At 42.8% G+C, this 13,714-nt stretch overlaps 1 protein-coding gene across 2 annotated transcripts in view; it reads left to right on the forward strand.

Annotated features, from left to right (window-relative positions):
• JAKMIP2 (janus kinase and microtubule interacting protein 2) overlaps window positions 1-13,714 on the forward strand; it is a 167,803-nt gene that overhangs the window by 109,478 nt on the left and 44,611 nt on the right. For both annotated transcript variants that reach the window (XM_089673002.1, XM_089673001.1), the window contains exon 8: window positions 1,940-2,080. In XM_089673002.1, coding sequence (XP_089529128.1) covers window positions 1,940-2,080 — 141 coding nt within the window. The remainder of the gene's footprint in view (window positions 1-1,939; window positions 2,081-13,714) is intronic.

Raw genomic sequence — 13,714 nt, forward strand, 5'->3', positions numbered from 1 at the left:
TACTGGGGAGATTTTTTCTTACTTACTAATGTAGTGCAGCTCTAAATAGCCAGGGCAAGCTAGAGTTCAGGTTTTAGTTAAGAGGGCTGAGTAGCATCCTGGGTATAAATGTTAATAAGGTCAAATTTCGGTCAGAGCTGAGAGGCTCTGCAGGTCAGTTCCCTGATACCTCCCCTTGCTCTAAAACCTTGGAGAAGATTCTAGAAGCTGTGGGCAGGGGTGAGGAGGAGCTGGCTTGCACACTTAGGGGACACTGGCCAATCCCCAAGCAGGAGCCTTGGCATTGGGCCAGGACAGCCCTTAAATGTGAGAGAGCCTGCTCAGCAGCAGGAGAGTTCTGGTGGAAGATGGAGAGAGAAGGCTGGGGTGCAGGAGCCTGGAAGGGGACCTAGTTGTGAAGGGGCCCACTTCCAGGCAGTGGCTCTGGAAAGAGAGGAAAGCTCAGGACCTCACCGGCCCCAAGAGCGAGGACCACCTTTGCAGTAGGGAAGGAGCAGTTCAGCAGAAGGCCTGGAAGCAGCTACCAACCCACCAGCTCATAGGACTGAGTGAGTAGACCTACACACCCTGGACCAGTTAAGGGGAAACAGGCACTCTAGTGGAAAACTGGATTAGCTTTCTTACCCGGAACTGTTTTACACTGAAGTGGCAGGCACTGGATTCCCTGCCCAGGGATTCCTTCAGTCAGAGGATTATCCAGAGTCAGGAGAGGCTGGCTAGCTTTCTAAGAAGAGGATTTTTTTTGTCTGAAAGGACTTGTTCTCAGTTACAGTTCCCTTGGGCATCCAAGACTCCCTTTACCCCATTCAAGTTCTAAACCCCTTAATAAAATCACAAAACCCAAGCTCAAGGACTGACTACTGTCTTCTGGATGCAAGTCTGTGTAAAATGCATGTTTCCTGGCTGTGCAGGACTATAGGGGAACCCAAATCTCTAGCGACTCCAAAGGGGGTACTGCTACACTAAGTAGTCTCTGAAACAGGAAATAGAATATGTTCAACAGAGCCACCCACAGCAATTGAACAACTTTTATTAGAACAAAAAAGAGTTATTAGTTCTTTCAGACTATTAAAGTTGTCTGTGCACCCGTTAGAGAGACAGACTACAAAGTGGTCACAAAGTTAAGGTTTGAGAGAAAATATTCTTAACTGAACAGAGCAAGAACATAAACTTGACATGGGTTCAAATTGATATCCAAAACTATAGCAAAAAAAGTTTGACTATAAGTGGGATTTAACCTCTTCCCACCTGCAATCTGTGTGTAAGTGTTCCCCAGCACAATGCCCCAAGCTGGACATATGATTATTAAGGTACATGGTTTGTGAGCCAACATCAGATGCTTGCACAGCTGGTGACGCTCAATCCTAACTGTGACTGAGAGTGGGCTCTCACTGACAATTGAGATCTAATCAGAGTTTTTGTTTATCACTGTGTTACTAATGCAAGCTGGTGGTTTCATTCTTCAATGAAAACTGAAGGCAGCAGTGGTATCTGCAATGCCATCCATTAAAATTATATGTGAACCCTTACCTTGTTACCACAGCCAGAAAGCTGACCACACTGATATTGATTTGTTTGTATGCCTAGTGTGGTCAGTTTGAAATAGGAAAGCATGGGGACTGGCAGGAACACCAGGGATCTCACACAATGGAAGCAATACAAAGAGAATAGGATACTTTTTCATACAAGTACATGGTACAGCAGGCACAAATCACAAACTTGAATATGAAATCTTGGGGTAACATTGTTAAATGTTGAAATTTTAAAATACAATTACAGCATTAAAAAAAGTTTTTAAATATTTACATTTTGCTTATTTGTCACTTTAAAATAAATAAAATAATAACAGAGCTTGGCTTTTATTAATAGTCTATAATAAATTGATATTATAATATATGACACTGTAAAAAAAGCAACTAAGTGTTTTTTATTACTTCAGAAAGAGAAAATCACATCTCATCCTCCACTGAAGAAGTTAAGATCCTTAAATGACCTTGACCAAGCAGGAGAGGAACAAGAAATCGAGTTCTTGAAGTTACAAGTTGTAGAACAACAGAACATTATCGATGATTTAACAAGGGTAGGATTTAACACCGTTGTATGATTGTTACATGTTTTATTGAATCTTTATGACCCTATATAGAATATAATGCATGCCTTTAGTGAAAGAGTCTCAATCAGTAAAATGTTTACATGTATATAGACAATGTGCTTTAATTTTAGGAGAACGTTACACATTAGCCTGCAGTATGACATTGTTTAGCCCCTAACTTGTATGTAAACTCTAATATTAAACTTCTCTTATTTGCTCTTTTGTGGTCTGTAAAATATACTATTGGAAGCATTTGTTAGATCTGCTTGATAATTGCAAGTTTAGAAATTTAGAACTCTCATGTGTCCCGTGCACACTTTCTCTGTTATCTTAAAGAAGCTCTTTAACTTTTTCAGGGGTGGTTGCATAGTTTAACAAAATAAACTATTCCGGGCTGATACCATTCAGTCCTCAAAACTCTATGTTTTCACCCCACAACAGGGCTTAAGAGCTGAGTGCATTTGTTGCAGATCAGGTATTGTTCTGTTCTTTACAAAGCTAAAATATATGGAAAATGTGCAGAGATGTACTGCATATGTTTTCTTTTATTTTTACCTTGGCATACACCATAAAGTGATTAGTGCTGTTGTCCAAACTGCCCACATTCGCAGTATTTGAAGGGTGTTAGTACCCATAGTTAAGGTTGCACTCATAACAGCTACTGTTCACAATGAGTGTCCATGTAAAAGGTTTACAATGTACAGGTAAGCCAGGCAGATCAGCCTGAGCAGACACATTTAAATGTTGCTGACACGTAAGGTCCATCCCCCTGGTAAGATTCACAGGTAAATCTGGCACCTGTAGATCAAGTGGGAGCATTCTCTAGATCTGTCAGAAAGATTTTCAATAAATCAAATTCAATCAGGGTGATTCTTGTTGACAAATAGAATGTAAATCTGGCACCTGTAGATCACGTGGGAGCATTCTCTAGATCTGTCAGAATGATTTTCAATAAATCAAATTCAATCAGGGTGATTCTTGTTGACAAATAGAATGTTTCAAGTTCCTGAAACTGGTATTTTCTGTCCTCAGATAGGCTCACATGTAAACGTCACACAACATAAAACATAATAACAAAAAAGATATTTTACCAATACATGTATTGGAAACTATATTTACAGTATATGGTACATATTGTTAAAGTCTTGCTAGATCACTTCATGCTGGCCCCTTTTGCAGGTATAACTATGTAAAACATTACAAATAAGTGTCTATACTGTTTAAAATCCAGTAATAACACTGTCTCAACCAACTCTGCACATGTTCAGGTGCTCTCCATTTTTAGGCATTTATAGGCACTGCTGAATCCGTAGAGACCGATCTGCTGACAGCGGAATTAAACCCTCCTATCCTTTACAGCCAAGGAAGCTTCTTTTGTTTAATCTGCAACTACCATGGTACTGCACATGTAATCAGTTATGACACCAACCATTTGATGGTTTAGTTGAGGACACAAGCAAATGTGTTAGTTAGCAATCCCGGCATTCCAGGAATGTAACTGGTTTTTGAAACCTCAATGGGTTTAGTTCCTCTTTATGATTTAGGGCTCATTCACACCTTGGTATAGAGACTTCAGTTTCTCTTCAGGCATTCTGGAAGAGCATAACAAAATCAATTGTTCTCTATGTTCCCTGTTCACATCACAACAGTAGTATCTCCTGCAGATTCTTTCTGTGAAGGAATCTGCAAGGTGTATAAAACTCATTGAAGTGTGCATGAAAACTGATGTCTCTGCAAGTGAAATTTGCACATCTGTTTCCATCAGTTTTTCTGCATGTATGGTGTGAACAAGGCTTTACTGCTGTTTAGGGGCTCTGGGCTTCAGCAAAATGGCAACTTCCAGCAAGAAGAAACAGGAGCAATGCTGGAGGCAATCTAAAGCACAAACTAATTTTGACAGCTTAATTATTATTGTGGAATGTGCTAAAGAACATTATTTTTTATCAAGTTGTTATGAGTAATGTTCCAGTTTAAGCGAAAAGGCTAGTTTTTTACCTTTAATTGATAAAAATACATTTTAGTCCATAAAATGCTAAAATTGCTGGTATAATAAAAACCCATGTCACTCAGCCTTCAGCTAGCTTTTCATGTGCAAGCTATTCTACCATTTCAGGATCTCTTATTTTTACCCGACACACACTTCTGTTCTGAGGCACATCATATAATTTGAAGGTCCTATAGGCAAAAATGCTTCTCTGACTAATGATGGAGAACAATGAGACATCACTGAAATGTTCCAACCAGGGGCAGACTGACCATTTGGAAACTGCCCGAGGGCCTGGGGGTCAGTAGGGGGCCCCAAGAGATGCCCCTGGTACCTTTTTCATAGGCTTTTTTGAGTTTGGGCAAGGACACAGGGGCCCCATGATCCCCTATTGCCCGGGGGCCCCATGAATTGTCAGTCTGCCCCTGGTTCCAACCCATTCAAATTGCTTCTGAGGGAGCAGATCACCCCTGGTCCACATGCACCAATTGCCATAAAAGCGAAAGACTTGTTGCCATAAAAGATTCATTCAATGTAGACCCTAATACATGCAAAAATAATGCTATGATTTATTTTTATATTCTGCAACATTGTGTGAATTCGAATTGATATTATTGAGTTATTATGCTTAGGATTAATGAAATGTTACTGCTAAGATAAGCAATTGGGAAAATTCCCCGGTGACTGGCTTTCTTTTTAAATGTTTCTTTGCATATTAATCTTTTGATCCATATTTAAATTAGAAGAGCCTGCAGCAACTGGCGATATTCACACAGTGCTTCTGTGTACCTATAGGGAAATTTTTAGTTTGTGCCTACTTTATATTAGCAGTTTTATTTGATGTTCAACAACAAGTTCATGTAAATGAGGGGACATGGGTGTTCTGCCCCTAGGCTCATTTTCTTTCTCCAAACCTACCGGTAGATTGCAAATAAATAAAACTGGGATAGAGGCATGGGAGGACAAGGGGCCATTTGCCTCTCCTAGGTCTATTTAGCAATGTTGTTTTACTATAATTATGATTATTCTTAGGCTAGTGACAGTGCTTGCCAGAATTTTATCCATTTCCTTTATATTAATCACTGTTACATACACGCAAACAACATCTGACACACAGAATGTCATCCATTTTCAAAACATGTACTGTACATAATGGTGCCAGATAATCAGGTATAGAAAATGTGTAAATGTACATTGTATGACTGTGTGATTATTTTAAGGCTGAATTCCAGGGAATATATATATCTCATACATGAATTGAGCCAGCATGGTACAATGTAAGCATGCATACAGTCATGGCCAAAAATATTGGCATGCCTGAATTTCTGTCCCTGGTTTTTTTTTTGTTCTTGTTTTATGCAGGGTTCTGGGACGCCACGGTCCGATCGCCATTGGGGGTGGAAATTGCTAGCTGCTTTATGTTTTTTTCTGTTGAGCGTGTTGCGCTGATACCGCCATGGCCTCGCCCCTTTTGAAAATACATTCACAAAATGTTCAAGGCTTCAATTCGCCTCAGAAGCGGGCTAAAGTTTTTCATCACCTCAAATCGCAACAAATTGACATAGTATGTTTACAAGAGACCAGGTTTTCTCAGTCCTCCGCTCCGCGTTATCTTTCGCCTCACTATCCCACCTTTTACACGGCCTCGGCTCCTGAGAAGCGTCGGGGTGTACTGATAGCTTTTAAACGCAATCTTCCTTTTGTCTGTGTTCGGAATATAGCGGACCCCACGGGTAGGTATTTGCTTCTGCAAGGCACCCTCTGGGACCAGGAGGTTATTTTTGTCTCTTATTACGTGCCTCATCGTTTTCAGGATAAATTTTTTTCGCATCTTTGCACCATTGTTTCCCGACATTCCAAGGGTCTCTTCCTTGTTTTGGGGGATTCAAATGTTACTTTGGACTCCACATTGGATAGGCACTGCGCTCGGGGGGCGATCCCTTCTCATGCGGGAGGAACGTATGCGCTCTCTCTTGCGGACGGCGGGGCTAGCGGATGTCTGGAGGGAGCTTCACCCAACTGAACGCGACTTTACATTCTATTCTATTCCAATCCTCATGACAGTTTTTGTAGAATTGACCATATATTCACGCAGGTTCAGCAGCTTCCCTTGGTCAGGCGGATAACTATTCCCTCCTCACCCTGGTCAGATCATGATCCCTTGGTATTTCTCCTTGCCCTCTCTGGGTCAGAACGGCGCATCAACGATTCTTTATTGACTACTCAGACTACCTGCCAACAAATAGAATTTGTTTTTACGAACATACTTCACGGAAAATTCGGGATCGGTCTCTTCGGCAGTGCCCTTATGGGAGGCGCATAAGGCCACGGTGCGGGGCCATGTTATACAGCTGGCGGCGATCTGGAAGCGGGAGTGGGAGCGCCGACTTTTGGAGCTTCATTCTCTCCTGGCCTCTGCGGATGCGCGTTGGAAGTCATCTCCGTCCGCGGCCCATAAACGTGCTCGGGACGCTCTGGCGACAGAATTAGACCTACTTGCCTCTTCGGAGGCGGAGCGGGCCCTGCGTTGGACCAAACACAAATTTTGTTCCTGTGCTAATAAACCGGGCCCGATGCTGGCCAGGAAACTCAATTCTGTGGGGAAACCCCATAAACCGATCCGACTGCGGCTTCCCACAGGTGGATGTACTTCTAATCCCCAGCATATTGTTTCCCGATTTTCGGACTTCCTTTCGCGCCTCTACACTAAACCAGATCCCTTCCCCGTGGCTCAAGCAGAGGCATTCTTTCAAGATCTCCATCTTCCGGAATTGTCTGAGGCGGCACAGGTGGCCCTCAACGCCTGTATTACCATACCGGAAGTGCTCCAAGCCATCAAATTTTTACGGTCCACCGCGGCTCCAGGTCCTGATGGCTTCTCCGGTCTCTATTATAAGAAATTCTCGGCCCTGTTGGCACCCTTCTTGGCTGCCTATTTCAATGAGTTACGACGAGGCTCCCTGCCCTCTCCAGACGCGCTTAGAGCGCATATCTCCATGATTCCTAAGACGACCGATGATGTACAGGAACCGCAAGCCTTCCGGCCCATTTCTCTTCTTAATGAAGACCTGAATATATTGGGCAAGATTCTTAGTTCTCGTATCGATTAGAGATGAGCGAATCGAACTTGGCGAAGTGGAATTCGTTTCGAATATTAGGAAAAATTCGATTCGCACCGAATCCGAATTTTAGCAAACTTCGGATGCACGAATCGAATTTTCCCTGATCAGCCGGCAAAAGTGTCACTGCAGAGACCTCCGCTATTTCTGACAGTTCTCTGACAGTTCTGACAGTTCATTTACAGCGGTTGAAACATTGTATCTATTTGTTTCCATTTAGGATACAGATGTTTTTATTCGGAAATAAATAGATACAATGTTTCAACCGCTGTAAATGTGAAGGAACTGTCAGAGAACTGTCAGAAATAGCGGAGCTCTCTGCAGATACACTTTTTGCTGTACTGGAATTCTTCTTCTTTTCATTCTTCTTCTTCTTTTCATTCTTCTTCTTCTTCTTCTTCTTCTTTTCATTCTTCTTTTCATTCTTCTTCTTCTTCTTTTCATTCTTCTTCTTCTTTTCATTCTTCTTTTCATTCTTCTTCTTTTCATTCTTCTTCTTCTTCTTTTCATTCTTCTTTTCATTCTTCTTCTTCTTTTCATTCTTCTTTTCATTCTTCTTCTTCTTCTTTTCATTCTTCTTCTTCTTCTTTTCATTCTTCTTCTTTTCATTCTTCTTCTTCTTCTTTTCATTCTTCTTCTTCTTCTTTTCATTCTTCTTTTCATTCTTCTTCTTCTTCTTCTTTTCATTCTTCTTCTTCTTCTTTTCATTCTTCTCATTCTTCTTTTCATTCTACTTTTCATTCTTCTTCTCATTCTTCTTTTCATTCTTCTTCTTCTTTTCATTCTTCTTCTTCTTCTTTTCATTCTTCTTCTTCTTTTCATTCTTCTTTTCATTCTTCTTCTTTTCATTCTTCTTCTTCTTTTCATTCTTCTTCTTCTTTTCATTCTTCTTCTTCTTCTTTTCATTCTTCTTTTCATTCTTCTTCTTCTTCTTTTCATTCTTCTTCTTCTTCTTTTCATTCTTCTTTTCATTCTTCTTCTTCTTCTTTTCATTCTTCTTCTTCTTCTTTTCATTCTTCTTTTCATTCTTCTCATTCTTCTTTTCATTCTTCTTTTCAATCCTCTTTTCATTCTTCTTCTTCTTCTTTTCTTTCTTCTTTTCATTCTTCTCATTCTTATTTTCATTCTTCTTTTCATTCTTCTTCTCATTCTTCTTTTCATTCTTCTTCTTCTTCTTTTCATTCTTCTTCTTCTTCTTTTCATTCTTCTTTTCATTCTTCTTCTTCTTCTTTTCATTCTTCATCTTCTTCTTTTCATTCTTCTTCTCATTCTTCTTCTTCTTCTTCTTCTTCTTCGTCATGCCCCGTGACTGCCCAAATGAGTGAAGTGTGCGGTGATTCTAAGATCGACGGCACTCATCTGCATGTCATACTGACTGACAGTATTATTTCTCTTCCCCAGCAGACTCCAAGGGCATTTAAATTAAAGGTACAGTGTTCTGCACTAATATAAAGGCTCTCTGAAGCCTAGAAACCCTTTTAATAAGTTAAATTCGCGGCAAATAAATTCGCATTGAATCGAATTTCTCCCGCAAATTCGGCGAATCAGCCGAATCAAATTTTTGAATAATTCGCTCATCTCTAGTATCAATAAATATTTGCGGAGCCTGGTCCACAGGGACCAAGTGGAGTTCGTCCCTGAGAGGAAGGCAAGTGATAACGTTCGTAAGGTGGTCCATCTTATACATTTTCTGCAACAGCGGAAAATCCCGGGATTCTTACTGTCCTTAGACATATATAAAGCTTTTGATTCTCTATCCTGGGAATATCTGCGGTTTGTGCTGTCTCGTTGGGGTTTTGGGGATTCTGTTCTTTCTTGTATCCAAGCCTTGTATTCTTTTCCGTTGGCCTCTGTCAAATACGCTGGGTATTTCTCGGATCCCTTTCCTATTGGGCGAGAGACGAGACAGGGTTGCCCCCTGTCCCCGGCGCTCTTTGTCCTGGCGCTGGAGCCGCTGGCTTTAGCGCTTCGGACTGATTGCAATATATCTGGGGTTTCCTACGCGGGACAGGAGTTTAAGCTGAGCCTCTTTGTGGACGATGCCCTCCTGACTCTTACTAACCCCCTGACAACGCTTCCTAATTTGCAACGGGTTCTCGAGCGCTTCTCTTTGATTTCGGGTCTCTGTATTAACTTGGATAAGACTGTCGCTCTTAATATTACTTTGGCTTCAGATTTGGTTTCGCGCCTACAATCCCACTTCCCTTACAAATGGGCTTCCTCTTCTCTTGAATACTTGGGCATTCGCTTGACCCCCACCTATGACTCCCTCTTTGCTGCAAACTATTATCCATTGCTCAGCTCTCTATCTTCTCTTATGCATTCCTGGCAATTTCCGCACCTGTCTTGGATAGGGCGGGTCCATTCTGTGAAAATGACCATCCTGCCGAAATTGTTATATTATTTTCGCACTCTCCCAGTGCCGGTTCCCCCTCATTTTCTTCGGTTGCTTCAGGTGAAGTTTATGCATTTTATCTGGGCCAATAAGCACCCCAGAGTATCCAGAAATACGCTCTTTGCCCATAGACTCCAGGGTGGTCTTGGGGTGCCTAATGTAACTAAGTATTATCAGGTGAGCCAGATTGCCCCGCTGTCTATGTTGCACACTTCCTCTGACGTCCCTCTCTGGGTCTTGCTGGAACTACCTAATTGTGCCCCTATCGCACCGTCGACGCTTCTATGGCTTCCCCCTGCTCTGCGCCCTATGGCGCTGAGTCCGATGTTGCTCCATGGCTTACAAGTCTGGGACTCGGTACGTTACTCCAGTGGCCTGATGTCACCCTTTCTGCCTTTGCTCCCAATTGTTAATAATCCTCTTTTCCCGCCGGGTTTGGATCACCCAAGGGCGTTCTCTCGGTGGGTGGCTAATGGTTTTTCGCAGGTGCGAAACTGTTTTGTTTTTCGGTCCTTCCCCACCTGGGATTCTCTTCGGGAGTCCCGGGACGTTCACCCGGCGGAATTTTTTCGATACCTTCAATTGCGGCATTGGCTGCTATCGCTGCGGGGCACTTCTGCTTTCCCATACCAGAAATCTGCCTTTGAACAGCTTTGCCAGCAGCGTCCGGGCGCCCCGGGCCTTATCTCCCTTCTTTATGCAGCTTTGAACAGACGCTCGTCGCATACTTCTCTTTCATATGTTGTTCAGTGGGAGCGCGACCTGGGAGTGGCTGTGGATCCTGAGGACTGGAATAAGGCCTGGTCACTCATTGCTAAATGCTCATTTAATACGACCACACTGGAGGCAGCCTATAAGGTATTGTTTCGTTGGTATTGTGTTCCGGCTCGGTTGGCCCAGGCTAACCCTGCCTGTAGTGATCGATGTTTTCGGGGTTGTGGCCATCGTGGCGATGTCTTGCATATCTGGTGGTCATGCCCAAGACTGGTTCGTCTTTGGTCTCGTGTGTTTGGCCTCCTTTTCACTTTGTTTCATCTCTCTATACGCCGGGATGCTCGGTATGCCTTGCTTCATTGTCCTATACCGGGCCTCTTGGCTCATCAGCAGAAGTTGGCGTCCTATTTGTTTTTATCGGCCACTAGAACAATTGTTCAGGCCTGGAAGAGTCCGTTTGTCCCTCTTCAGGGGGTGAGGGATCGTATGACCACTATGATGCTCAACGAACAGATGTCGAGTATATGCAACGACTCCCAACGTAAATTTTTGAAAATATGGGAACCGTGGTTGCAATATGCCTTTCCCACGCTCCCTCTGGCTAGTATGGGGCTGTAATGGCGTTTGGCATTGGCGTTCGGTGGTGGCGTTCTTGGACCCCTGCCCCCCCCCTTTTTTTTTTCTCTTCTCTCCCTTCTTCTGTTAGTTTTTGGGTGACAGTGGACAGCTGTCTTTAGTTGTTATAATCAGAGTTTCGTTAATGTTGTTGTACCTTATGTGCCATTGATAGCCCCTGCGTGGGCGTATCTTCTGCCTTGGAGTTAGAGCACTGTTTCTCTATTATGTTTTTTCTTATCAGTGCAATTGATAGCCCCTGTGGGGGCGTGTTTTGTTGTCTTTGTTTTATACTGCTTAAAATTAATAAAAACCATTGAAATATAAAAATAAGCTTGCCCTAGGTTCCCCCTCAACTCTACTGTGTCAATATGAGGAGGAGTCTACACCGTGTTCCAAATTATTATGCAAATTATATTTTTCTCATTTACCTAAATAATTGATGTAAATAACAGTCAGCATAATTTTCATGTTATCAACTATTAAGAGTACAATTCAAATTTTATTGAACAAACCTCCTAATGATAACAGTATTTTTTTGAAACATAAAAAACTTACAATGCACTGTTCCAAATTATTACGCACAGTAAGTTTCAAAACACTTTATAGGTTGTAAAGAACTGAAAATTGTCATTTGTTGTGTTTGCAGCATATTTACTGAAATCAAAAGCTATTTCAATCAAACTTTTTACAACATTTTAACTTTTTAGACATTTTAACAGGTTACGTTACATTTTAACATAGGATCCCTTATTTGATAGCAGCTTCACAAGTCTTGCATCCATTGAACTTGTGAGTTTTTGGACAGTTTCTGCTTGAATTTGTTTGCAAGATGTCAGAATAGCCTCCCAGAGCTGCTGTTTGGATGTAAACTGCCTTCCACCCTCATAGATCTTTTGCTTGAGGATGCTCCAAAGGTTCTCCATAGGATTGAGGTCAGGGGAGGATGGAGGTCAGACCATGACTTTCTCTCCTTTTATCCCCATAACAGCCATTGATGCAGAGGTATTATTTGCAGCATGAGATGGGTCATTGTCATGCATGAAGATGATTTTATTACGGAAAGCATAGTTCTTCCTTCTGTACCAGGGAAGAAAGTGGTCAGTCATAAACGCCACATACTTTGCCGAGGTCATCTTTACACCTTCGGGGCCCCTAAAGGGGCTGACCAGCTCTGTTCCCATGATTCTGGCCCAAAACATGACTCCACCACCGCCTTGCTGACGTCGCAGCCTTGTTGGAACAGGCTGGCCGTCCACCAACCATCCACTACTCTATCCATCTGGACCATCCAGAGCTGCACGACACTCATCAGTAAACAGGACTGTTTGAAAATTAGTCTTCATGTATTTTTCTGCCCAATGCAGCCGTTTCTGCTCGTGAGCATTGGTTATTGGTGGCCAAATAGAAGGTTTATGCACAGTTGCAAGACTCTGGAGGACTCTACACCTTGATGTCCGTGGGACTCCAGAGGCACCAGCAGCTTCAAATATCTGTTTGCTGCTATGTAATGGTATTTTAACAGCTGCTCTCTTGATCCGATGCATGGATCTGGCAGAAATCTTCCTCAATGTGCCTTTATCTGCACGAACCCGTCTGTGCTCTGAATCAGCCACAAATCTCTTAACAGTGCGATGATCACGCTTAAGTTTTCATGAAAAATCTAATGTTTTCATACCTCGTCCAACGCATTGAACTATTTCACTCTTATTGGCAGCAGAGAGATCCTTTTTCTTCCCCATATTGCCTGAAAATGGTGCTCTGCTTAATAATGTGGAACACCCTCCTTTAGTAGTTTTTCCTTAAATTGGGCTCACCTGCCAATCTAATTGTCACAGGTGTCCGAGATTGTTTTCAGTGATCAAGAGAGCCCTGAGACACAATGCCATCCATGAGTTAAACTGAAAAACAAAATATTTAATCTTTGTGACACTTAAATAGAATTTGCATAATAATTTGGAACACGGTGTAGAAGGAAGGACATCACACAGTCATCTGTCACGCTGCAGGGAAGGAGAGGAGTATTAGTGTTAGGTGGGGGGTGGGGGGGTTGAGGGTAGGGAGGAATATGTGTCGGGGGATATATGCCAGGATGGGGGATCAGGGGGAGAGGATTTGTGCAGTGGGTTGAGTTGGAGGGGATTTGTGCTAGGAGGGGAAATTTGTGGGAGGGGGGATATGTGCTGAAGGGAAAGATTTGTGCTCGTGGGGAAAATTGGGAGGGGAAGTTTGTGATGGGGGGATTTGTGCTTTGTGGAGGATTTGTGCTTTTGGGCAAACTTGGGGGGGTTATGATAAGACGATGGAGGGCAGGATTTGTGCTCATAGGGAAATTCGAAGGGGGGGGGGGTTGATGGTTTTTGCTAGGATGGGTGATTTTGGGAAGGAGAGTCTGGATTTGTGCTAGCAGGGGAGGTAGAAGATTTCTGCTGAGAGGGGGATGGGGAACGGTTTTGTACTGGAAGGGGGGGATTTTTTGTTTGGGGTGAATTTTGGTTTGCAAAGGGAGTATATACTTATGGGGTTAGTGTGCAGATTAATGCTTGATTTTTGGAGGCGGGAGCAAGGGCGGGCTGACAACTCATGGGGCCCCAGGCAATAGGGGGCCCCTGTGTCCTTGACCAAACTCAAAAAAGCCTATGAAAAAGGTACCAGGGGCATCTCATGGGGGACCCTACTGACCCCGGGCCCTCGGGCAGTGCCCGAGTTTCCAAATGGTCAGTCCGCCCCTGGGCGGGAGATTTTTGTTGACACATACTGTATTCCTCATACATCTTGGGGGTGGGGGTGCAGTT

The sequence above is a fragment of the Staurois parvus genome, unplaced genomic scaffold (assembly GCF_062004578.1).
Source record: "Staurois parvus isolate SC_StPar_1 unplaced genomic scaffold, SC_StPar_1.0 ptg000133l, whole genome shotgun sequence".
NCBI lineage: Eukaryota > Metazoa > Chordata > Amphibia > Anura > Ranidae > Staurois > Staurois parvus.